At 40.4% G+C, this 27,426-nt stretch overlaps 1 protein-coding gene across 1 annotated transcript in view; it reads left to right on the plus strand.

The window, feature by feature from the left end:
* Positions 1 to 5,374: 5,374 nt before the first annotated feature.
* The window catches only part of RXFP2 (relaxin family peptide receptor 2), a 42,381-nt gene continuing 20,329 nt past the window's right edge, over positions 5,375 to 27,426 (plus strand). The window contains exons 1-9 of the mRNA XM_042954258.1: positions 5,375 to 5,558; positions 6,247 to 6,393; positions 8,860 to 8,937; positions 11,762 to 11,867; positions 12,711 to 12,782; positions 20,542 to 20,613; positions 21,189 to 21,260; positions 22,824 to 22,895; positions 23,936 to 24,007. Of these exons, the coding sequence (XP_042810192.1) occupies positions 5,375 to 5,558; positions 6,247 to 6,393; positions 8,860 to 8,937; positions 11,762 to 11,867; positions 12,711 to 12,782; positions 20,542 to 20,613; positions 21,189 to 21,260; positions 22,824 to 22,895; positions 23,936 to 24,007 (875 nt within the window). The remainder of the gene's footprint in view (positions 5,559 to 6,246; positions 6,394 to 8,859; positions 8,938 to 11,761; positions 11,868 to 12,710; positions 12,783 to 20,541; positions 20,614 to 21,188; positions 21,261 to 22,823; positions 22,896 to 23,935; positions 24,008 to 27,426) is intronic.

The raw sequence follows: 27,426 nt of genomic DNA on the forward strand, positions 1-27,426 counted from the left end.
GGCTGTGGTTAAGCTGTGTCAAATGCTACAAAAAAATTAAGTAAGATGAAGACTATAAAATACCTACTGCATTTAGTAACAAAGAAGACATTAATGGTGCTGATGGGAGACTTTCAGCAGAGCAGCAAGGCCAAAACCGAATGCTGTGGATTGAAGGAAGGCTGGTGAGGAAGTGGAGACATTGCCTTATTTGATTTTTCTTGGGAATTTAATTTTGAAGAGAGAAGTGGATTTCAGTTCCACTGTAGATATAGGATTTGGGTTGATGGGTTTGTTGGTTGCTTGCTTGCTTGATTGGTTTGTTTCTTTGTTTGTTTTGAACATGAGAGATGACTGAATAAAATTAACATCAATTTAAAAACCAGTGGAGGGGCATCTGGGTGACTCAGTTGATTAAGCATTGGACTCTTGATTTTGGCTCAGGTCATGAACCCCAGGTCATGAGAGCGAGCCCCACATCAGGCTCTGTGCTGAGCATGGAACCTGCTTAAGATTTTCTCTCTCTATAGCACCTTCTGCCTTTCCCCCCTGCTTATACACACTCTCTCTCCAAAATAAAACAAATGGACAAATGAACATTCGAAATATTGTTAAAAAAATAAAATAAAAACCAGTGGAGAGACAGTATATTAAAATATAGGAGACAGAGATAATAATTAATGGAGAGAGATTCTGAGAAGATGAGATTAAATGGAATATAGAACACAGATGGACAGTTTCACTATGGGCAGGAAAAGAGACTTTTATCCTTTGTGCATCATGAAAAAGCACCCAGGGCCTCAGTCTAGGATGGTGTGGCTTTTATGTGGCTCAACACCAACAGTCTGCTGAATGGTGTCCCATGGTCGTGTGAAACACATCCCAGCTACGCACATGCAGCAGTCTTGTCTGTAGGTAAATCTGTAAGTTGATGGAACTAGAATTTGGGAGAATTGCCACCAAGAGGAAGAACAGCCGGTGAAAGTCCCTTGACACAGAGTAGTCAGCAAATTGGGGATGAATTAGAAGAGAGAGGGGAGAAGGGAAAATGAAGCGTTTTCTCTCCTCTCTACGTTTCCTATGCCAAGTTCCCAACAGATGTCACCTTCACAAGCACCTTTTCCATGTTCCTCTTCCCTTTACCCACCACAGTGGTCATTCTGTGAGTTCATTGTGCCTAGGCAGCTTTCTTTAGGAAGAAAATAGCCTCTCAAACTCATACAGAACAAGGTGGCTGTTTAAATAGTAAAAGACAATATTTTAACCTAAAGGAATTCCTCTCTAAAGGTGAAATTTAGGCAGTTTATTGGTGGGTAGCACAGTTGTTTTTGGGGTAGAAGTGTTCCTTGTGCCCTTATATCCCTTATAACCCATGAAGGGCCACAGCATTCAGTTTTTGATCCACCTAAATGGACCCAGCAAAGGGAAACGTGGGGCTGAAATCCATTCCTGTTGATGATGATATTGACAATTTGAAGTTCTTGTTTTCTAATTTAAATCAACATGTATTGAGTCTATACTTGTTCCAGCTAGTTTGGCATTGTTTCCTCAAATCTGTTTGTTCAAACATTGGACAATCATCTGAAGAGGGAGATAGGGTGATAGTTTCATCAGAAAATTTGTGAGAGGGATCCTGAGGGACATTCGTCTCAGGCCTGAGGGCCTTAGATGGTTGGTTTGTCCCAGAAGAACATGAGAGAGAATAGGGCCCTAGAGAAATTCAGCTGAGGCAGCGATCTTTGAAATGACAAGGAGGTGGGTAAATGTATGAATGAAATTGGATCTGAATCCTATACATACTGATTGATATGCCCACACAATACTGTTGGGGCAGGGGGAGACCAAACAGAAGCACAACAGCATAAGATTTCTAAGTTTAAAAAACACCACACAAGAGGCCAATTCCTCTCCGCTCACCTTAACATAAAAGTTTTTTAGAAGGACTTTACTAGTTACTTGCAAACAAACAATAAATCATCCATCCCACAAAGGCGAGCTGTTAGTGACGCTCATACTCTTCCTAGAAATAGGAGAGCTTCTAAAAGGTGGATTCAGTGAATGAGCTGGATTCACCTTTGCTCTGCCTTGTAAATGTAGCTGCTGCTCCTCTTAGACATCCTGGCACCCGGGCTCCAGGTAGCAGTGGGCATTGTCTAACCTGTTGCCCTAGCATATAGCAGGCAATCAGTTAACATTTTTTGCACATTAAATAAACGTTTCTTCTGGTGCCGCTCTTTACACTAAAGACTAGTTGGCTCTTTAGTCAATGGCAGAGGCTTCATCTGCATCTGAACTGAGATCCACTAGGAGTGGTGCATTCTGGGAAATGGTCCCATTGGCCAGGATCCTCTGTGTCCCCTCCAACCCCCCCCCCCCCCCCGGGATTGTAGAGCTGTCATCTCTGGCATTGGTGTGGAGAGAATCTCAGCCAGAACACTAGGCTGAGGGGATAAGGGCTTTCTTTAGCTTCATGCAGGAGTACTATTGGCAAAAAATCAGAAAAAGCAAAGAGGGGCTTGCACACCTCCATGGGTTCTTAAACTGAGGACCTACAAAAGCATTTTCACCTGTTGTTTCCCAATAACACAATGATGGTGTTGGCAGGCAGCAAAAAAATGTCCTTGGACAGTAGTCCAGTTGGCTTCGAAAGGCTATCAAGGAGTCATTTAAAAAGCTCTTTGCACAGACATGTCCAGAATATTGACCAGAAGAGAGAAGAAGAAGCACTCACTGAGCAATTTTCTCTCACATGTTCGAACCTCCCCTCAGCTGTGTGTTTGGCAGGAGTCCCACAGAAATTGCTGCAGAAGCTATCAACATAGCTTTTATGTAGGCATCCTCCATTTTAGTAATCCCTAAGTTTCAATAAAAACGATCTCTTTCCACTTCCACAGATGGCAGGAAGACTAGACGGCAGGATACACTTTCTCCAGACGGCTATTGATTCTTTTTCAGTATGTGCCAAATATAGAGGGGATTCTTAATTATTTTTTAAATTATATATGACAGAAAAAGTAATAGATGGAGTGCTTGGAAGATTGAACGCTATTTTTGTTATTAAAATAAAAACATAAGCTTGCAATTTTGAGAAGTTTAAATCTTGAAAGGGTTCTTCTTACAATTCTTTTTATTCCCAAATGACCTATTAATTCATTTCTTCATTAAAAAAATTTGAGCATTAAGTAAGTGCCACGCACTTGGATAACAGGGATTTAGGATACCGAGGGCAAGGGGTAGGGAGTAGATTTCATTTATTTCTTTTCCTTCCACCTAAAATTTATACCCCGAGGATATCTTCAGGAAGCTGCCATTCTTGAATGCAAACTGGGGAATTATGAGAAATGCAATTGGTAAGTTCTCTTTACACATGGTCAGTCTTTCCATTCCCCTTCCCTCATTCTAACTTGCTAGATGTATTCCATTTTTCTTCCAGATGCAAGGAAATAATCTTGGTCTGTCTTGTCTGTGACAATTGATTACTTGTCTTGCTTTGAATCTGCTTCTCTGAGATGGGCATTTAGTTGGGTCCAGCCCTCAAGGAACTCAAGGTTATCTTCATGGTAAACTTCACAAAGGAACACAATGTATTGCCTTCAAAATATCTTATGCAGGCTCAGCTTTCTATTTCAAAATTGTCTTTAATCAAATGTTTAATCACCTCTTCTAAATCATTAATAAAATATTATTATTAGTGGTGAGGACGTTTTCATTGCTTATTTATCATTTACAACATCCCCCCGCCTTAGCTTTCAAAGCGATTTGAGGCTGCTTAAAATAGAAACCCTAAATGTCATATGGTGTTTCAAATAGAAAAACATGAATAGGTAGGGGAATTTTTATTATAGTCTCTGTTATTTCTTTCTTAGAAGTCACATAAAAAATTCTGCACTGCTAAGGCACAGCAAGCTTTCATTCTACATTCGAGTTTCCTTCTTAAAGTCCTATTTTCTTACCTTGTGTTGAAATTACCTGCACACCAACATTAACTGAGGGCTTAACGTGGGCCAGGAACTCCCCGGTATTTCATAACATTAGCTTGCGCAGCTCCTGAAACACATCCATATTACATGAACTTTATTTTAAATGTGAGAAAACTAAATTTGTAGATTAAGTAGCTTTCTTGAAATCTAGTGAGTGGCAGAAAGAATGTCAACCCAGGCAGGTCTGATGTCATCCAGAGTACTTCATCACTAATGAATACTTATGAATAATGAACGGGTCATATGCCGTTAGTGGATCGTGAGATCAATTTAGTGGATTGTGATCCCGTTCCGAGGGAATAAGATAGAATAGCAATGATCAGCGTACATCCCACATAGTAAAAGGCAAGTTATAATTCAAGAAATTTTGTTTTCAGTGTGTGCCTGTTTGTATGCTGAATTGTGATACAAGATATATGTCTGTGAGTTACTATCATAAAAAATTTCAAGGCTGCTACACTAGGATATACTGACTCTCACTCATTCATATTCCAAACACAGGGGGACAACTAGTTTTTTATAAACCTGCCCTCCACAGAAATCTTTACAAGAAAGAAGAGATTTAAAAATCTATGACTCAGTATGCCTCTCCCTGTGTGAATAGGCTTAACAAGCCAACTCCCAGAGCCATGCAGCAGAGTTTTCCTAAAATCGCCAGCCTTCACTGGTCTTACGCCAAGTTGCTAATAGTAAATCATTCATCTACCACTGCAACAATAGCAAAGAAAAATATTTTTTGCTTTGCTAAGAGCAAACATCCAACGGATAGAAAAGCATCCAAAGGCCGCCCTCCCCATCTACAGAAGGTGTAGCAGACGCAACAGCAGCAGCTTCTGGGGTCAAGTGTGTGTTGGCATGTCCAGTCGTCTCCAAGACAGGGCCAGGCTCTTAACTTTTTTTTTTTTTTTTAGTAGTGTTGTATTTATTAAAGGGAAGGGAAAATTAGACAAAGTGAATACAGACAATACAAAATATAATGTGTTTTCGAAGGTGTTAAACTATTTTTCTATGAATTTCCTACCTATAAAAAATGTTTTATTGCTCATATCCTCCCTCCCCTATACATGTATTTGAATCATCCCCTGACCCCAGAGGACCACTGTTAACTACTGTGTTATGAAGATACCAGTTGAATCGGGAACCTGAATTTCAAGGGGGGCATAAATCCTCTGTGAGGACAGATGCAAAACATAAGAGAAGGAAACATAAGAGAAGACAACAGCTGAATAGTGGCTACGTTGAATGAGAAAATGAAGAAAGGAATATAATTAACTTTGACAAAATTACTCTGTGGGTAAAATGATCAAAAACGTTCTAGAAATTTAGATGTAAGAGACATCTGTCAATTTTGAAAGAGTACTTTCCAGAAAACAAGAGATGTTCTTCATAAATACTCTAGTACAATTGTTGAAGTCATGTATTGTTTTAAAGGAGTGTCAGTCAAAACTTCACAGAAATTGACTGAGGGAGACTATACATTCAGGCATGACCACAGTTCATTATCACTAATTGAAGGGAGTGAGCGGTGTTGGAAAGGTGCTCCTAACCATGTTGCCACTGATGTTTGGCATCATGGCCAGGACTTTCCTTGGGTTGGAGGTATGATGTATTTTAATATAGCAGAGGGATAGAGAACAAACCTTCTGTGACTTTCCAGATGGATGTCTGCATTTAACTTCCTTATCTCTGAAACATAAAGGAAAATATCACCCATACATACATTGGTTGAATGAATACCTGAGATAAACCACTTGTGCAAATGGCCTGGGACACAGTAAGCTCAATGAGGGTTAGATATTATTACTTACTATTTATCCCTCCTAATTCAAATGTGGTTCCCAATTTCTAATTCACACTTAAAACTGTCCTTTTGCATATATATATTATGTCACTTCAAATCCTTCTCAGAAAGGATTAATAAGTAAATAAATTCATCTGTTTAATTCTGTTAGCTCGTGGCTTTACATTTCTGTTTCCAAGAGCGGACAACTCTTTGATTCCATACAAAAGTAGGATGATTGCTTTGGTTTTTCTTACTATTGCCTTCCTGAAATTAGTTAAAAAATGAACCTTGATTCTTGGTATAGCTGATGTTCGATATGACAATGATTGTTTAGAATGTTATAATTAAGAATACTATTCAAAGATATTGTACACTATGGATAGAATTAGACAAACTCAATTCAAAGGGTCCTTTTGAAAATTAAAGGGAATGCCATGAAAAGAATTTGGCCATATTAACACTTTCATTCTATTACCTGAGACTACTTTCCCCTCTTTCACATAGATTTTGCACTGACCAAGGGCAGTACAATCACTTCTCTGTGCCCAAAAGGATACTTTCCCTGTGGAAATCTTACCAAGTGCTTACCCCGTGCTTTTCACTGTGATGGTGTGGACGACTGCGGGAACCAGGCTGACGAGGATAGCTGTGGTGAGTCCTCCGCTCAGCTCCAGACATCCACCTCCCCTTGTGAATGCCCCCAAACTGTGCGTGGACCAAATAATAACTGTCACGAAAGGGAAGAGATGATTTGATATTCTATAGGGAATCCTACTGTAACACAAATAATTGTTCCCCGATTCGTTTGCGATGATGACCAGAATTTTTTACAGGTAGAGGTTGCTTAAATCAGAAATACAAGTGTGATAAAAACTGAAATCATATTTTGAAAGCTACTTGATGCTCATATTCTAATTTTAAATGTCTTCCTATAGACTACCTCTTTTTTTGGCTTGGTAATTTGGTGCAGTTACACGAATACCCATAAAGCGTGAATGGTTCCTGCCTAGAGAATTAATTCACTGAGTTAAACCTACAGTGAGTACCCACTATGTGCCAGGTGCTGTCTCACTCACCCAGACACAGCAGGCTCAAGAGAGACAAGGTCTTGCCCTCATGGAGTTCACGTGGACCTTGTGAACAAGGAGGACAATAACCCTGTACGGAACGAAGTTAAATATTAAATGCATTCAAATATTAATATTTATTCAAACGTTAAATATTTTAGAGCATGATAAGTGCCATAAAATATTGAAAAAAAAAAATGATGGGGTAGAAAGTGACCTGAAGTGAAGCCTATTTTAAAAAGGCAACCAGAGAAAACCTCCCTGAGATTATAATGTTTGAACTGAAAACTAAACCATGAAAAATTGTGGACGAACCGAGTTGCAGGCAAAGGAAACAGCAACTGGAAAAGACCCTGAGGCTCAACGAAGTAAGACAATGTGTTTGTGAGGCCAAAAGGCCAGTGTGGTTTGAGCAGAGTGAACAAACATACAGAGGGTGAGGAGGTAAGCAGATACCAGATCACTAAAAGTCTTACAGGCTGTTTGAGGTCTGTATGCAGGGACCGTGTATATTGTCTAATATAACCTGTTTGTTTTTACTTGAATAAACTGATGCCAAATTGACATGTCTAGTTAGTGAGAGAGTAGACAACTAGAACCCAGATCTCTTGAATCTGAAAGAACCTTGTGAGTTTCCTATCGCACAGAACAGCCATTCTTTGATAGCACCTAACTAGCAATCCAAGGGAGACCACAAAGTCCAGGAATGCCAGGCATCTGTCTCTAGAATCTGCTTTCCTGCCCTTGAGGATTCACGTATGCTCCCCTCTCATGGAACCTTACGCCCTCACTTCCGGTGGATCATTCATACTTACCATTTAGGATGAGTTCAGGGACCCTTCTCACCTCAGAAGCTTGGCTTCCCTGGCCTCACTCCCCACCCTGAAGCTCTGCCAGCAGTCTAGGATAAGCACCTTTTCTCCCTGTTACCAAAGCATCCTGGCTGTACCCATATGGTTGTACTAAGGGCTGCCTCGTCTTTTCACTGTTCTTCTCAGTATAGACATGAACTTCTTGAGAAGAGTTCTTATTTGTGCCTTATTTCTTTTGTTGTCATCAGAGCCTATAATAGTAGGGTACATAGTAGGTGCCCAATCACTTCTCAGTGACGGGGGCAGCTGTCTGGATGCCAATGGGCAAGTCAACCAAATCCTCAGTGTTCCCTCTTCACTGCTTGGGAATCAGAGACCTGGCATATTTATCTACCTCGTGAGGATGTTCTGAACACAAGTTAAATAATTCATGTAAAGGCATCAAATAGAATCATTTAAAAAACCATTGTGGGTATTAATAAGAAATAGAAATCAGTTATAGGTTGTAGGCATCAGAAGGGAACTGTGGGCAACTATTTAAATTTACTTTTCCATTTGTATGAGCTTCAGTGTACTACGTTATAATACGTATCTTACCATTTTAATGGCATGTGCTAAAGTGATGATACTTCAAAATCAGGTTTCCTTTTTAAAAAGAAGATAATTTTCTTGCAGAAAAGGAGAAGGAAACTTGGCAAATAAGCAGAAACTTGGCAATTTCTGACAAATTGAGAAAATATTTTTCCACTCAATAGGACTAGGTATCCTTGATGAAAAGGAACTTTGTTTTTGCTTTATTAAAAAGGTCAGGTGACACATCTTTTATTATTAGTCATTACATCTATCAAGCATGTATCTACATATACATATGCAGCAATATGCATATGCCAAAACAATTCAGATTGTATTTTCTTCCGAGGACCTTAAAATTAAGATCAAACATTTCAACTGTCAGCACTAGAAACAAGTAGTATTTTTCAAGAACGATATAGGTAGGTAAAATAATCCTCTATTTCCATTATATATTTTATGAAGCATACATTTGAAATATTTGTAATTTTCCAAAAGGGAAAGGCTCCAGATGTTTGCCTAGCTTTTTGTCCCTTACCATTGATGTTACCATTCAACTACTGAAACAAATTTTTAATTGATTTCATTATCAAATTTTTATACTTTTGTTTTGTAATTTGATATTTGATTTATAGAATAACTGACACATATTCATCACCATTTCACAGGAGACACTAGTGGATGGGCGACCATATTTGGCACAGTCCATGGAAATGCTAATTATGTGGCATTAACACAGGAGTGCTGTAAGTGGTATTGATTCAAAGACTCAGTCTCAGCTTTGCGAGCAACATGATTTGTGGTGCATGGATTTATATGGGTAGTGTGGTCAATTCCCTTTAGAATTTCAGTTTCAGGTCAATGTCTTTCAGTGGTCAATTGCTCCGTTGTCTGCCATGGGACTGAAGACATGGAAGGAAACAACATATTCCATTCACGCTCATTTTATGTAGTAGCCTACGATTGTGAGAATATATAGATATTAAATAATTATGATAAATAATAAAGATATTTTTCCCTTTAACTACTTTCTTCAGTAGAGATATTGAACACCAACTACTTCTCAGCCCCTATGTTAAGGACTGAGAGTACAAGGATAAGTAAGATGTGGTCCCAAGTCACAAATACTTCACATGGTAGCAGGAAAGGCAAAACCTCATGGAGACAGAGATGATACAATATAGTGAAGTATATTGTATATACAATATACAATATATACAATAAACTAGAAGGATGATGTTTGCACAAAGGAATGTGGAAGCCCACTGGAAGAAATGATGGTTGTGCCAAGGGTGGAAAAAGATCCACAGAGACAATGACGCTGACATGGACCTAGAAGGATGGCACCAGCCCATAGAGGATTCTGGGTGCACACTTTGGACTTTGGCCTCTACCCTGTAGATAGAATCATGTCTTTATATACACCTATATTACATACATGTGTATAATGTATACCTAGACATAATTATGCAGGTACATATACAATTATATACATATATTAGTATGTATATACAAATAGTAATATACATATATATTAAACCCTATATTAACCTTATATTATGCACTTTATAATATCAGTTTATAATTGCCACTTATTACATACTTTATTGTGCACAGGTACATCATATATAAAAATTAGAACTTAAAAAGATTAAAAATAAACACAACTGTAAGTTCTCATATTTTCTTCCTGAGTCATAATGGGTCATCTTGTACACATCCCATTGTGGAGATCACTGCTGTACATGGTCAGCAACTACTGACACTGTGGGCTTATTTTCTTTTAATGAGGAGGAAGAAGCACATGAAAGGAAGGGTTTGTAAGAATGATTCTTCCATCAGAATCATAGAGAATGGATCAGAACAGTGGTTCCCAACCCCGGACAACTTTTGTCCCCAGAGAACACTTGTCAATGTCAAAAGACATTTGGGTTGTCACAACTGGGGGATGGCTCCTGGCATCTAGTATGCAGAGGACAAGGATGCTGTTTAGCATCCTACAATGCACAGGACAGCCCCCCCACAACAGAGAATGAGCCAACCCAAGTGTCAACCTTCCCAAGGTTGAGAACAAAGAACAGTGAGATACTGATCATTATGTTTCCTGCAATACTCCAGAGTAATACTAAGAATCTGATCCCAGAAAATGCCAGTGGGAAGAGTGAGAGAGACAGAGATGCAGAAGCATTTCTGAAGAAGAATCCAGAGCCTGTGGGTATGACTGATGTGCAGGTGAGGGAGCTATGCTCACGTCGCTGGTTTAGGCAGTAGGCCCAGCTTGGACTACATGGAATTCTTTTATTGGTAAATATGAGTTTCCATCCCCAGGCTTTCAATCTAATAACGCAAACACCATTTTTGCTGTCAATAAACGTTGAAGTGAACATTCTGAGCTTTAAGGAGTTGAGCTAATTAGCATAAACCTATAACATAGAATATTTTCAAAAACTCTATAAAAAAACTTTATAAACAACATAGAATATTTGCAAAAATTTTATACACTAGATACTTCCAAAACTTTATGCATCTTTTGAATTAAGCAGGTACTCAATAAAAGTTTGCTGAATTTACTAAAATTCCGTAAAATTGATTTTAGAAAGTTTGGTTAAGGGAATTTAAAAGAAACAGAGCAATTAGAAAGGATGTGTAAAGATCTAACTAAATAATAATACAAAAATTGGAAAAGAATCCTTTTTCTTAGCTCCATCAAAACAAATACCCACAGGATCAGAGGCAAAATCAAGTGCTCCATAAATATCACACCCCTTACTCTCATACACACACACACACACACACACACACACACACACACAGAGTGATTGTCTCATGGGACAAGTTGGCCTGTTTTCTCCATAGATTTCTCACCCCTTTATATGCCATTATCTTAATAATTATGTAAGTTTCTTCACAGTAAATCCTGAATTTTTTTTTATTCTGAATGTCTCAGATAGATGGATCTTTGGTTTTCTCAGCTTTATAGCTTCTCTACCATTTTTGTCTTCCACTATAACTTTATAGTAACGAAAAACAAAGAACCCAAATAAGACTGTATCCAACTTGGCTTATTTCAATAAGGCACAGTGGAGGCTACTGCATCTGTCTCTTCTCACAGCCCTAGGAGAAGTTTGAAGGGGGAAAAAATTGAATTGAATTTTAACCAACAAGGATTTACTGAGCAACCTCTTTGTGCCATTCAATTAAATTAAATCGACTCAATTATACCCATTGCAGATTTACTCTGTTGTATTAATGTTTTTCGTTGAGGGGAACTTAATCTTGCTTCACTACACACTTTTGTGCTACTTAAATCTTTCTGTGGTTTCTTTCTAATCACTTATTAAGTGCCTCTGAAATGACCACTGGAAGCTAGAACCGAAATGAAATGCCACATTAGTCTATGATGGACTAGGAGACAATTCTTTGCTTTTAGTATGGACCCAAATTAGGCTACTAAAGAGGTAAATGTTATACATTCAATGAAGAGAGAACACTGTCAGTTATTAGAGATGAGGTCATAATTAAAGAAAAGTATTTTTTTTCCCAGTGAAATACTACTCTTTTGCCCCCTAGCTCTAAACCAGTATCCACAACCCTGTGACTGCAAAGGAACCGAATTGGAATGTGTAAATATGGGCTTAAAGTCTGTGCCAGTGATTTCCAGCAATGCGACATTACTGTGAGTAGAATTCATGTCTTGATGATATTTGCCCCTGAAACCATATGAAAACCATGTAGTCCAATCTAAACTCCCCTTGTTGTGTTTTGTGTTACTTATATATTAGCAAAATCATAGAAGTTCCCCTTAAAACTACCAGAAATCAGAGAATCCCACATGTTTCTTCTCCAGGGAAGGCAAGTTTTTAAATGCTGTGTGTTAGATTATCCTGGTTATCGTGGAGCTCACAAATGTCTCTGGTCTGCAGTGCTGATTTTCAGTTACTTTCCGATTCATTGTTTTTACTAAAATGCGAGTACCATACAACTAAAAATGAAAATAAAAAAGGAGAGCACTAGCTTATTCTACCTCATTGTAAATGGTGGCAATTGTCCAAGACTGCAAAGATATAACAAAGATATAAAAAATCCATGAAGCTGGCTATGTCGTCACTGTAAGTTTGCCTGTACTTTGTAAAAATGTTTTGAGAGCCTCCAGAATTTGCAGTCATATTATGATTTGAGCATGTGTGAGTTGGTTAGGAATTTTTGGTTTTCTTTTGTTTGTTTGTTTGTTGTATTTTATTAAATTACCCAGAGAGTAAAGATGTTAAATCTTCATAGACATTCTAATCTATGATACTAAATGGCCAAACTTGTCAGATACTTGCAAACTGCTTTAATTTTGCCTTATGCACTTCTCTTTCTCACACGAGAAAGTTTTCAGTTACTAGGGTCATTTTCAAATGTGCGGGAAGTAGCAAGGAGTATCCATAAATATCCTGTTTTCAGTCATGCACTTTCTAGGGAAAAGTTTTCTTGGTCATAAAACCTATAATGAAGTCTGCTTTACCTGTTATTTTAGGTCTCTTAAAGAAAACAAAATTCACAGTCTTCCAGATAAAGTTTTCATCAAATACACAGCACTTAAACAGATGTAAGTAGCTATTCATAGTGTTTTTATGAAGAAGTCCTTGTGATGTTTTAAGATGCCTTTTATCTTTAAGTAAAATGGAACATAAACTTAATAATCTTTATCATTAAACTTATTTTTCAAATGTAATTAAGATTAGGAAATAAAGCTTTGAAAACTAGTATATTATCTTTCCATTTCATAATTGAAAGTAGCTGAATTAATTTTATTTAAATTATTTTTAGAGAATTAAATTGAAGTTGAGATCAGGCATCTCAATAAGAAAACACATATTTCCATTCCATGCTGTTTTCCAAGATCATTTGGAAAATGACACGGTAGAGTCAGAGGCACTAGATATACTTCTTAACTTCAAAGGGGAATGTTAGGGGCGCCTGGGTGGGGAATGTTAGGGGCGCCTGGGTGGCTCAGTCGTTAAGCGTCCGACTTCAGCTCAGGTCAGGATCTTGCGGTCCGTGAGTTCGAGCCCGGCGTCGGGCTCTGGGCTGACGGCTCAGAGCCTGGAGCCTGCTTCGGATTCTGTGTCTCCCTCTCTCTCTGCCCCTCCCCCGTTCATGCTGTGTCTCTCTCTGTCTCAAAAATAAATAAATGTTAAAGGGGAATGTTAGTATAGATAAGAAAGATCAGATCTTTTTTTTAAATTTTTTTCAATGTTTTTGTTTACTTTTGAAGGAGAGAGAGACAGAGCATGAGCGGGGGAGGAGCAGAGAGAGAGGGAGACATAGAATTTGAAGCAGACTCCAGGCTCTAAGCCATCAGCACAGAGCCTGATGTGGGGCTTGAACCCACGAACTGTGAGATCATGACCTGAGCCGAAGTCGGACGCTCCACCGACCAAGCCACCCAGGTGCCCCAAGAAAGATCAGATCATTTAAAACACATAATGGTAGGATACAGACTGTCTCCCGGGATAATAGAAACAAAAGCTGCAATCTTAGTGAAATCAGCGATAGTAGCATATCTGAGGAAAGAAAATGTTAATAAATAGGGCACAGTCCACAGTGAAGAAATGGTAGTCAGAGAGAAACAAAGTATCAAGATGCTTCCAGCACCTTCCAAGAAAGAAAACCAGGATCTGGGCGATGTAATCCCTAGACGAGTCTCATTACTTGCATGAACTATCTTTTGATAGAAATTCCCTTTATTTTGATTCCCTGCTCACCAAACAACCTTATGATGACTGCATTAACTTTCCAAATTACTCATATCAAAGTATTTGGACAGTTACCTCGGATAGGGTATTAGAATGTTCCTTTTGGTGGAATTGGACACCTCCCATTTAAATAAAGACATTGAGAATATTCAACCTCTTGTCAGTTGTTACTCTATGGCAGCCCCTCAGAGCCCAGTCATTCTGGGATAACGAAGAGATCAAGTTTCTACAATTGCCAAGATGGTCATTAGACCAGATTTAAAAATTAACAAGGTAATGTTGTAAGGCTCCTTAGCAGCACAATTATACCGTTTTATCCTTCACAGTCAGCATAGAAAGTTTCTAGAAATGCGAAGTATGTTAATATCTAGAAATGTAAAATATGTTAAAAAGAATAAAAATAATCTGATCCTCTGCTGATACCGGACAAACAGATTTGGCGTAAAATGCCATCAAAATTCAATGCTGTGCATGAGCTTAGGTACAGATTTTCTCGCACAAGAAAAGAAGTCGCTGAAGGAAGTCCATTAGTGAGGTAGAATCTTATGTGAACAGAGATAATCATGCCTGGGTTTGATCACAGCCTCTGTCAACGCCATCCGCAGTCATGACCTTCTGCTCCATTGTGGGGCGTGTTGTCATGTTCACATTGCCGCAGGGGAGTAGCTATGCACTGACTCTGGGTTTCCAGATGAATCTAGAGAGGAAACCCTAACTATACTGCTGTTACTCTTACTGGAAATTCTTGGAATCACCACATGTTCATCCTGTGAGTCAATACAGTTCTTGCACGGCCTGAATAATGCTCAACGGAGGGGGGAAAAATGGCACTAACAGAAAGGAAGGAAAAAGATTCATGTTGTAGAGTACCTGTTTCAGTTCTGTTATCTAGAGTCATAGAAGTTTTATGAATTTCTAATTAAGTGCTCTTATTGTTCACAAGGTAATTAAAGTCTGCAATGGTTAAATGATTTAACTAAGATCTACGACTAGTAAGCAGAAGAGCCAGAGTGAAAGCCCATATATTCTGATGCTCAGTGCAGTGTTTATTTTACAATAGCCAGGAACCAGAGATGGATGTTGTTCTAGCATCAGACTGAATGTTCTACCAACACATACTGTCCTGCCCCACGCAGAACTCCCTTTTCTACATGTGTCCTCTAATTTGGGACAAACTGACTTCCGGGAAGGCAGAGAGATCACCAGAGGATCAAGCAAAGGAGGGGTACATTTCAACTTCTCCTACCAAGTCCTTTTGTAGACCACTGATTTATGTCAATACTTATCTCTGATAGTATCGGCTAGCCCATGTAGGGGAAGGATATGGAATCACTAATTTTGATAATCCAGGCCCCAATTTCTCCTAGTGAAATAAAATAGGGATTGACCTTAATTGCCAGGTCAGCTGGAAAGTTCTCCAAGTAAATGTTTACTTCTACTTTGAGAAAACTTAGATGCCACATCATCACCCAGCTGAAGCTCTCCTGATGCAAGGTGCTATTTGATGCTATTTCAATCAACGAGGAAAGCTGATTCTCCCAGAGGCTCAGAAAAAAAGATTAGGGGACCCTCATCAAGAAACACTCACTAAGTGTTTATCCTAGGCAGAGTACAGCACAGTTCCTTATATTTATATATCACCTTTTAAAGTTCACAAAGAATCCCAACATTTGGAATTCTCACTCGGACTTTGAGCCCCATAATCTGCGAAGTGGGGGTGGGCATTACAAGGTTCTTTCAGGAATGAGGATACCTATTCTAGAGAAGAGGGATTATTTGTTCAAAGGCAGTCAGCTGACAAGTATTAGATCTTGGCCTCAAAGCCAAACCTCTGACTGTGATCTTTTGGAAGCTTAACTGCTTGGTCCAGTCTCAGAATATTGTTCCTGTTGATGAAAACGTCCATTAACCAAGCTTTGATTTGAACATAACACAGGGTCTTTACAACCATTACTTAAGTATCATAAAGCAGCTCATGAGCTCAGCCATCCATCCTTAAACCTCCTACCCCCACCCCCTTTCCTCCACTCCTCAGTCACCCCTGCCACTCCTTCTCCAACCCCCAGCCTCAGTCATGCCCTTCTCTCTCCTGTCCTTCCACTCTTACCTTCTCCTTCCCTATTCTGCATTACAACATCCCAAATAGCCGATGTGGCAAAACCAAAACCATCCCCAGGAAAAGGTGTCTGGGGAAGGAAGAAATGAACAACTCCCAGGATCCTTGGAAACATCCCGCAGGAGGATAAAAGCTGACAAAACCACATATTCATTCATTCTTTCAACAAACATTTGTCGATACCTGCCAGGCTCCAAGTACTGAGGATACAGCAGTGAACAACACATGTGAAAAGCCCTCTCTTCATGGAGTTAAAGGTGCAGTGGAGGAGGATAGGCAATAAAATAGAAAACACATAGTTAGATACTGATGAGAGCCATGGAGTAAAATAAGCCAGGAAGGTCATGAGGGTGCACTGAGCAGAAGAAACTTCAAAGAATACACCAATAAATTTTGTCCTGTCATGTAAATCTACTACTGCCAAGGGTGTTTTCAAAGCTCCCCATCTTTCTTAGACTTACGCCATGAAACTGTTCAAAACACACCCAATCAGTCCTCTACTTAACTGTAATAGTTAAAGCTGGCTCTTATCACCCTGCATATTCCACGAGTCTCTTCCAGCAGACTTCTCCCCCAAAGGATGTGGTTTCAAATCTGATCATCACTCTGGTCACATTAATCTGTATATGTTCACCTACACTTGCCTTCCACATAGTATCTAGAATAAATGTAATATTGTCACTGTGACATGGGCGGGGACGGACAGACGAAAGCTAGCAAGACTTCTTTTCTAAACTCTATATGCTCCCAACTTACATTTGATATCTTGGTGGCTATTTCATACCCATAACTCTTAGCGGTCATGCTTCTAAAATTCCCCATCCCGTGCCATAGGTGTTTCTGCAAAGTGATGGCGTCTCCATCCTGCATCTGTGCACTTGGCATTTGAGACCTAGTTGTAGGTCCATAAATGTATCCCTGTTCAGTTTCAACCTGTTAGATTCAGCTTTTCTTGTCAGACTGTAATGAACTTTTTGGAAAATTCAACATATTCACTATGACTGTGCTGAATATTCATATAAATATGAATATGACTGCTGAGAGGTCCGCATTCTGTCACCTCAAAATTGGATGAACCATCTTTACTCAAATCGTGGAGTAAAATATTGAAGAGGACAGTGCCAAATACTCTTTCCAGAGCCCTTCATCACTGTCCTTCAAACAATGTGTATTATTCTTTATTTTGGCCACAAACGCATCAGAAAGCCACTTGATCAATGCATGCTAGACATATAAGCAGTGTCAGCCACCGTTGGTGTTGGACTGATCAGTTTTTCAAAAAAGAAAATAAAGTTAGTCTGACGTGACTTGTTTCTCATGAAGTGCCCTGTTCATTTTCTTCTTGAGGTATTCACAGGCGGTTTCCTAAATAGCTTGTTTTGTGATTTTGCCCAGAACCCACATCAAGCACATCTTACTATACAAATTGGAATATATCCTAAGAGATCATTGACTCTAATGTTGAGTGAGTCTGTGGTCTAGAATGTTCTAAATAGTCAGTGGGTTGAGGTCATTTAGGCAACCAGAAGAGTAAGTTCATAAATCAAAATGAAATTTTAATTGCCAAATAAATGTTGTTGAACTTACCTGAATGTTTTTACTATTGGTCAGATTATTCATTTTAATAATCTTTTCAAAATATCAAGCCTTTCTAATGTGGGGGGTGGGGGGGAGGGAAGAGATTTAAGATGACCTTTCAAAGAAATAAAATAGACTTTAACAGTGACTATATTACTCTATCACCACTACCATGGAAACCAGCAGCAGCCTTCCTCCTCATTGTGACATAAACCTTACATAAATTAGGAATTTCTTCTTAAACATGGTTCTAGTTCAAAACAATCATTGGCAACAAAATATAATTCAAGGAGTCTGCCTGGCTCATGAATACAAAATGTTGCATTAAAAAATAGCCTATAAACATGCATGTCATTAAAGCATTTATTTGCTTTAGTTTCAGGTACATAAATTCCTGGCGTTTCTGCTTGAAAAGTCCTGACAGCTGAAACAGCAGGAATTCATGAACCAGTAAGTTATTCTTAGAAAAGCCATTCAGTGGAAAGTATATTAAATGGGCTCACATCTCGGCTCTGAATAAAAAGAGGACACCACTTGCCAAACTGTTACCGTTCCCAATTTCCCCTCGTAGTCACCAAGCTACTATTCTACAAAGAAGCAAGGGGACGCTACAGGATCAAGTTAAAATTCAGTAGCCTAAGTCTGAGACAGGGGACTTGGAGCTCCAGTTCTCTGGGAGGTGCCAGCAAGCTGAAGCCCAGCAGGTGACTAGAGGCTCTTCCTTATTTAAAGTGTTGGGGTCTTGGGGCACCCGCGTGGCTCCGTCGGTTGAGCGTCGGACTTCGGCTCAGGTCGTGATCTCGCGGTCCGTGAGTTCGAGCCCCGCGTTGGGCTCTGTGCTGACTGCTCAGAGCCTGGAGCCTGTTTCAGATTCTGTGTCTCCCTCTCTCTGCCCCTCCCCCGTTCACGCTCTGTCTCTCTCTGTCTCAAAAATAAATAAACGTTAAAAAAATAAGTAAATAAAGTGTTGGGGTCTCAATTCATGTCAGGGAAGGCAGATAGGCTGCACACGTCCAGTGAGTCATGCAAGTGGAAACCACAGAGCCAAATGCACAATTTATGACCGCGCCCATCTCTTCAAGATTGACAACATGTAGGTAAAATGTGCATGGCAATTTTGAATTCATTATATTTTTTAAAGTTTATGTATTTATTTTGGGAGAGAGAGAGAGAGAGAGAGAGAGAAAGCACGTGCACGTGCGCAGGCGCACACGAGTGGGGGAGGGGCAGAAAGCGAGGGAGAGAGAATCCCAAAAGGCCCCGCCCTGTCAGCCCAGAGCCCCACACAAGGCTCCATCTCCCGGATGGTGAGATCATGACCTGAAGTCATGAGCTGAAGTCAAGAGTCAGACGCTCAACCAACTGAGCCACCCAGGTGCCCCTTGCATTCATTATCTGGAATAAAATATAACTAACACTAGTTAGGTAGTAAATTTTATGTTTAAGAGGAACTTCAACGTACGTATATTATAGCATTGTATTATTTTTCTATTTCACTTACTATTGTAACATAATTCATTACATTCATTTTCATTACATCACTCCAAGGGCTTTGAAATGCCAAAACAGATATTGATCCGTACGGATTCATTCTATTCATAGCGGAACTTTAAAACCAAATGACAATGTATGCTGTAATGGGAAGCGTCTCCTCATAGACGTGGGGCGGGGCGGGGGGAGAGAAGGGATGGAATGACACGAGGTCTCAATGGGTTTCAAGTTTACTTGGTGAGATTGAAATTGGCGCTCTTTGTATCTTATGGATGTAATGCGTGTGCTGTAGTACCAACCTCTGCCACTTGGTGGAACACAGAGAAAATGACAATATCCGTTCAACACTTGGGTTTGAACTTGGGATGGATGGGTTTGCTGATAACTGGGAGCTGATATCGGCTTTACCTAGCTACCTTGAGGGCTGAGGGCTTCAATATCCTGGCACTCCTATAATGGCTTCATAATTCAAAGGCTGGGAAGCTTTGCTAGAGAATAGTTACAGTATAACAAAATTCAAAGTACAGCCAGCTGCCAAAGGAGCACGTGTTCTACTAATGGTTTTGCAGTGAAGTCTCCTAACAATTAAGGAAGTGTTGTGTGCGATTTTAGGAACTGAACCAGATCAAAATAAGAGCTAGGGAAGCCATTCAAAACACTATGTAGTCATTAGTCACTATTATTAGTGTGGATATTTCCTGCTCCTAAATACCTTGAGAAAATACGAATTCAAGGCTAAACTCCCACTGTATCATAAGCACAGGGAATGGAAATTATTTTACTTAGATACTCCCAACAGTGCTATTATTGAATCAATACTATATTGGTAAATTGCTTCAGGGGGTAAGTAAATCGTGACCCTGTGAGCTGAAGTTGAGATACTAGCCTCAGTTCCACTGTGGATGCCAGCTGTGACCTTGAGTACCTCACTAACTCCCTTTGTGCTTCCCGCTCAGCATCTCGCAATAGAAACAAATGAGACTTGCCCTCTCCTTTTTTCATGGGAATAGAATGAAGAGAAATGGGGAATTAAAGGTGGAACTCTGTGCTGAAAGAATAAAAAGCTCAGCAGTGAGACACGGGCCCGGGCCCATCTCACATGGCGAGCATCATCTGCAAGTCAGAATAAGAAAACTGCAACACAAGCCCACGTCCCTCCTCAAACTCGTCACCCGGGAGCTCAGCGGGGCAGACCAGAGACGCCCAAATCTCACTGCATGGTTGCCAGTGGGAGACAAGCGTTGGTTAGTTTCACAGCCATCTCATGGGCGACACCACCAGCACCCAACATAAGAATAGGACTTGGGACTTCATAAACCAGTTTCGCAAATTGTCTTTAGATGAACCAGGTGGAGACCATGTGCCACAACTCGTTAAAGTACCTACACCCTAATCACATGGCTCTTCTGTCTCATTCCCACCAGATTTCTTCAGCATAATTGTATTACGCACATATCACGGAGAGCATTTTTTGGATTACATAATCTGCAAATATTGTGAGTAACTTCTTTACAACTATGAGTACAATTTTAAGTAAAGATTAAAAGAGTAGAAATGGCACTTTTTAAAGGCTTGACTTGGCTATAGCAAAATGGGAGAAATAGGTTACCAGAAAGTACTTAGATGACTTATTAACCTATCGGAATTATTAAAAGATTCCTAGTTTTACCAGAAGACAGAAACAAAGGCTCTCCTTAACCTTGTCTTCTGAAGTTTGGGTCATTTCCACAATAGTTTAGCATTTTTTTTCTAACCCTTGCTAACTTACCTCTCTCTTTTCTTAAAATGCTAATCTACTAAGGATGTGACCAAAAGTGACAGAAGCAAAAATCACCTACTCTTATACTCTTAACAGAATATCCCAACACGTTATTTGTGGCCAGTTTGCTGGTCCTGTCCCCAGTGTCATACACACCAGGCTCGTGGTTATCTGTATCTTCTTATCCAGCTGAGTGCTTTCAGAAACAGATGTCCCTACTCCATAATCATCATCAGCGGCTCATATTCTGATTATATGTGACTAAAATGAAGTATTGAGTTTGCCTAATTGACTCGCTCATGCTATTTATAGGTATCTCAGCCACAACTGTATTACAACTCTCAGACCCGGAGTATTCAAAGACTTACATCAGCTAACTTGGCTGTAAGTATCCTAGTTTTTCCTTCAGAAGATCGGATAGATCAGATAGACTATATATGCTTATAGTCTCCATCTATTTATGTATCTTGTTTATTACACTCATTTTTCTGATTGTCACATCATCTGGAGCACATTACCCAAGCAATTCAGATAATGGCATGCCAAATGGTAGTTGTGTGCAAAGGAACCTGTGCCGTGCTTTTTCCAGGTGGCTTTCTGAGCCATGTGTCCATCCAGTGTTGATCTATTCCAGCATTTCTCAACCTCAGCTCTATTGGCATTTCATCTAGAGAATTCTTTGATGAATGGGGTGTTCTCTCATATTTGGGGATGTTTAGCATTATCTGCGGTCTCTATCTCACTAGATGCCAGTGGTACTGGTTCCCAGAGGTGTGACAACCAAAGATGTCTCCAGACATTCATTTCAACGGACCTCTGTTGAAACCCACTGACCTAGAAAGTAAGCAAGTTAGGGACCTTTTAGAGTTCCAGAGCATTCATAGAAAAGTCTGAAGATATGGTAGCTGGTGGTGTTTCATCACTTTCCTGGCTGAGCCACCAGCTCCCTTCTGAGGAGTCTCACATCAGATATTTGTATTTTCACCAGGAAAATGAACATTGGCCCATTAGAAGGCTCGATGTTTCAGTCTGACATTTCTGTAGGTCAGATTGGTCTGGTGGAAAAAGCCAGAACTTCAACTTTATCCAGATCCTGTGTATGCTGTGGGCCTCTGTTAATGTTCCAGGCAACTTTCTTAATCTTCCCGGGCTGCTTTATTTCTCATCTGTAAACTAGAAGCACAGCTCCTTTTTAAGAGTGATGGCGTGAGGATTAAATCACAAGGCAGATATAAACTGCCACATGCAGAGCACTTGGCATATCGCAGGTGTCTAATGTCACTTCCTTCTCCAAATCCTACTCTCAGGAACCGCTGAGAGTAAGAGGAAATGGTACCTGGCTTCAAAGGCAACAGGAGGAAAGAAGGCATATTTCCCCCTTAGTCTATTTCTTTCTAGGAAAATACCGTATATGGTTAGAAATGGTTATTTGAATATATGAGTATTTTCACGCTCTCATCCTCAAAGCTCCTAATGAGCTGGTTGGTACAGACCTTATAAATGCATCATTTAAACACCACGAGACCAAAGAACCATTTGTGATTTCCTATGAATTTTTTTTCATCCACTCTTCATTCAGTCAATCAGTAGGTCAAAGCATTTGTGGAGCCTGTATTCAGCCAATTAATAATTCAGCTTATGCTGGATTCAAGTATCCAGAGGTGAAGGGTCTGTCTCTGGTCTTTAAGTCCAATGGGAGGCGGATGCAGTCAGAGAAAACAATCAGGACGAACCCTTCATAAGGGCTGGGACAGGGGGTGGTGGAAATTTGGAGGAAAGAGCTAGGAAGGACTCTTAGGGAAGAGGACGGGGAGCCAAGTGTGGACGGGCAGGAAAGAGGAGAGCAAGTGTTGGGAGGCAGGATTGTCACGGGCTTTATACTGTTTCCTGGTTTCATTTCACAGATGTCTCTAATGGTGGAAATATTTTTGATATTTTTTTTTTCAGAATTCTAGATGACAATCCAATAACCAGAATTTCCCAGCGGTTGTTTACTGGACTAAAGTCCTTGTTTTTCCTGTAAGTGTTCATCTACCCTTCAATACATCTGTCTATAAATTGCAGTGACATCTAACACTAGCTTGCAAAATGAGCTTTAAAAACCTCAAGCCCGTTAACATTTTTATTAGTCAAAACCTTTCCTGTACCTCCAGCCACAGTTACTGTTGTGACTTCCTAGCCTTGGCTCGTGGTATATTTGAAACCTACTGGTTGATTAATTTTTGATCTCCTTTACTTTCCTTTAATCTTAAGGCATGTTTTACTTGCAGTGGTGGACCAAAGCTATATTCATTTTTATCTCCTAACAACATTTAAATCTACCAGAATCTCCTGGGAGTTCAGCTCCGACTACATTTTTAACAGAGGGAAATGTGCCTTTGCCCAGCAAGAGTCTCTAAACATTCCAAAACCTTTGTCCCACTGACAGAGCTGTTCTCATAATTACATTCTCACTGTTTATTAATACACTGAAATGATTTATCAGCAGGGGATTATTATGTTCCTTTATAGTTCATCGCATGGCATCATTATTTTTCCATTTGTCAAAAGGGACCACAATATCGTAAATTAATCGTGCAACTTAACATGCTGATGGGTTGTTTTCTTTCCCCCAGTGCCCCCTGCGATCGCTTCTTAGATTTAATGCAGTTTCCAGTGTGGCCCCTTAACACTGTAAATGATTTGTGTTTCCCTTAAGAAAAAACTTTGGATGTAGGATGTGGAAATGATTACAAGTTTGAAGTTTACAAGGAAAATTACCATGAACTTTAGAATTATTACTCAATACATACTTTTGTTTGATCTCGTAAAATTAAAGCGCTTAATATTTATTCCCAGGTTATATATCATACTTTTGCGCTCAGCCTCTTTGACATGTGCTTTCTTATCTGTGCTCTACATATATCTAGAGACCGTTTTGAAGAAGTAGTTATGTTTTTATTTTTTATCCTGCTATACTGATTTTAGCATGCAAGTTTCCAAATTGTGGAAACAGTGAAAGTGTTGTTCTTAAAGGGGCATACCCTTTTGTTTCTAACTGACATCTTCTTTGTGCAAAGGTCTATGGTTAATAACTACTTAGAGGCCCTTCCCAGACAGATGTGTGCCCAAATGCCTCAACTCAACTGGATGTGAGTATGCATTTAGGAGCTAATTTGTTCTTAAGGAAACCAGCCCTGAAGTTAATTCATGATTACATAAAAAGCCCATAAAAAAGCCCATCTTTCCCAAACTGAAATCTGATTATGTTATTTCCTGGTTTAAAAATCTTCTGAGGGGTGCCTGGGTGGCTCAGGTGATTAAGCGTCCAGCGTTGGCTCAGGTCATGATCTCATGGTTTGTGGGTTCGAGCCTCATGTCGGGCTCTGGGCTGACGGCTCAGAGCCTGGAGCCTGCTTCGGATTCTGTGTCTCCCTCTCTCTCTGCCCTTCTCCTGTTCATGTTTGTTCTCTCTCTCTCTCTCTCTCTCTCTCGCTCTCAAGAATAAATAAACGTTAAAAAAATAAATTAATTTAAAAAGAAAAATCTTTTGAGAATTCCCATGGGTGTGCAAGTTAACTTCAGACTTGCCCCTTGAGCACCCGAGACCCCCCATTGGTATCCCTTCCTCCATCTAGACTACTACCCGGCTCCTCCTATGTGCCTTCCTTCCAGATGCACCAAACTGCTATAATCAGTTCCCTGAGCACATATTTTTCCTTCAATTAGAAAAGTCTTTCTCCTTTATTCTTTCGGTTACCTCCAAAATTTCGGTTAACTCCAAAAGTCAGCTTAAACATCCACTCTAGGAAGCTCTCACACCAGCCAATTACAGTGACTGCCTCTGTGACTCCTTTGTACCATGGACAGGCTTCCACCACGGCACCCATTCCCTACACACCTATCTCGGTTCTACTGTCACCATCTTGCCTGTCCCCCCCCCCCATTCTGTAAATTCTGTGAGGGCAGAGACCCACCTTGTGATTTATACCCCAGCATTTGTACACCAACCAGCACATAATAACTGCTCAACAAACCTTTGTTAAGCCAAAGTGCCAAACCGTGTCCACTCCTTGTTAGCTTTCAACCAATACTTGTTTAAAACGTCTACTTAAGTTAATTCATGGCTTCTCCACCACTACTCACCCCTCCCTGTCACCTTCATCTTCAAGGTCTCCTGAGACAGGCAGTTTTGGCACCCACAGTGATTTCTTGCCCTGTAAAATGCTGGTTGTACTGTCCCGCAGAACTCTTCTCACTGTCAAACCAGGAGACTCGATACTCCTAGGATGATAAAATTATAGCACCTCAGCCTCTGGTCCTTTCTGAGCTAGCCTCACAATTACTTTCTACAACTCTTAGGGGTCCTTATGTTTATACGGACTTTTATTTATTTACATACCTGTTATCGAAGACTTCTAAGGCCATAGAGGTCTCATGTAAGTGTGCCACTCCTGAAGTGGAAATAATGATCTGAAAAACATGAGAATCATACTTGTTAAGAATAGGTGGGGGAAAAAAAAACTTAGAAAAGACAAGAGCATAGCTGCACCATGGAAGCAAACAGGAAAGAGTGAAGGTAGCAGGAAAAGATCAGGGCCCGAGCCTGCCTCTCCTCCAATGGGCATCAGCAACCAGGAGGAGAGCAGGAACCAGCATCAGAGCCCCAGGTTCTGGTACAGTCGTGATTTGAGGCTCCCTCAAACACGAGGGGAAAAATAGACACCCAGTGAAAATATCATTAGTAAGATTGTCCCATCACACAGAGAAAGGGCCTTGAAACCAAGAGGACAGCACTGAGAGGTCAGACCCCAAAAAACCCTTACAGGAAGGAAAACCCACACCCTGGCCAGGCTCCCGCTCCCTCACTTGCCATCAGCAGGGCGATCGCTCGCAAGTCCTTGCTGCTATACTTGTGAAGTGTGAAAAACCCTTGTTCCCATTCCACCGAGCAATATTTGGGCTTTTAAGAGAGTACAGTGTTTACTATTTTAGCCACAGTATTTTCAGAGGGAAAAAAAATACCAAGTTCCTACCAGGCCATCTGGATGGGTATAAAACAGGATTTAAAAGGAAATGACACACGACTGGCGATTTTAGTGTTAACGTGAGAAATGTTCACAGGCGGCAAAACAGCTATTGTCCTATATGGGGAAGATTGTAAGAAGCGGACTATAAAAAGAGGTTAGGAGACTTGGCAGGAAAGTCTCCTCTCCCTCATTCCTCTGCACCGCTGGAAGCCGTAATGTCAGAGCGCTCCTGGGAGGGTCCCTGATCACGTAGGATGCCGCTGTCACAAAGGATCGCCGGCAAAATGTCACAGCTCCCACGCTCCTCAAACAACACGAGGCCTTGTTAGGACCTCAGTCCTTTTTTTTTTTTTTTCCTTTTTTTGCCACGACGTGGATGGAGCTAGAGGGTATGATGCTGAGTGAAATAAGTCAGTTAGAGAAAGACACATACCATATGATCTCACTCGTATGTGGGATTTAAGACACAAAACAAATGAGCAAAGAAAAAAAAAAAACAAGAGGGAGGGACAAGAAACAGACTCTTACCTACAGGGACCAAACTGATGGTTACCAGAAAGGCGGGTGGGGGGAGGGGTTAAATAGGCCAAGAGGACCAAGGGTGGGGGGGGGGGGCTTTGTGATGAGCACCAGGTGTTGTATGGGAGCCCTGAAGCACCTGAAATGTTGCACACCTGAAACTAATATAACACTGTATGTTAACCATACTCAGATGAAAAGGCCTCAACCCTAGAGTAGCAACGGGACGGAGTCCAAGAGTCTGCATTTCTCAGCACTTCCCAGGTGACGCTGAGGGCTGTCCCAGCCACCTTGGAGCAGCGCTAACACTCAGCATCGGGGTCTCAGAGGCAGAGCAGAAAGAGCGGGTTGCTGTCATCAGGCAGAGGGATACCTATGCCTGACTCTGGGATTTAGTATCTGGAAGATGATCGTGCCCGAGTTTCTCCTTAATCCAAAATAGAGACAAAAGTATCTACCTGCGGCCAGGGGAAAGTGAGAGTGGAAGGATCTATGACGCATGGTTTAGTGTCCAGACTTTAGATAGAGAGACATCTGAGTGAGAAGTTCAATTCTACTGCTTACCAGCTGCGTGGCCAGAAATTAAGTGAATTCCCAACAGCCTCACTTTCCTTATATGTTGGGGGGAGGGATAATACCAATTTAGCAAGAGCGCGACTATGCACTCAGAACAATATCTGACACCATAAAAGTCTAGTAAATGTAGTTGCCGCTATTATGATGGCAATATTATAATTAATAGCATGGTATCTGGCACAGAGAGAAACACTCACTAAATGTTGAGCTGCCCTTTCCCTCAATTTTATTAAGTTCTAACATTAATTGGAAGGGGAAAAGAAGCATAATATTATATTAACCTTGTAATAATTGGGAAGAAAGCATAAACACTGAAATGAAGTAAAGAATAAAGTTCAGGGACGCCTGAGTGGCTCAGTCGGTTAAGTGTCTGACGTCAGCTCAGGTCACGATCTCATAGTTCACGGGTTCGGGCCCCACGTCGGGCTCCGTGCTGATAGCTCAGA

The sequence above is a fragment of the Panthera leo genome, chromosome A1 (assembly GCF_018350215.1).
Source record: "Panthera leo isolate Ple1 chromosome A1, P.leo_Ple1_pat1.1, whole genome shotgun sequence".
Taxonomy (NCBI): domain Eukaryota; kingdom Metazoa; phylum Chordata; class Mammalia; order Carnivora; family Felidae; genus Panthera; species Panthera leo.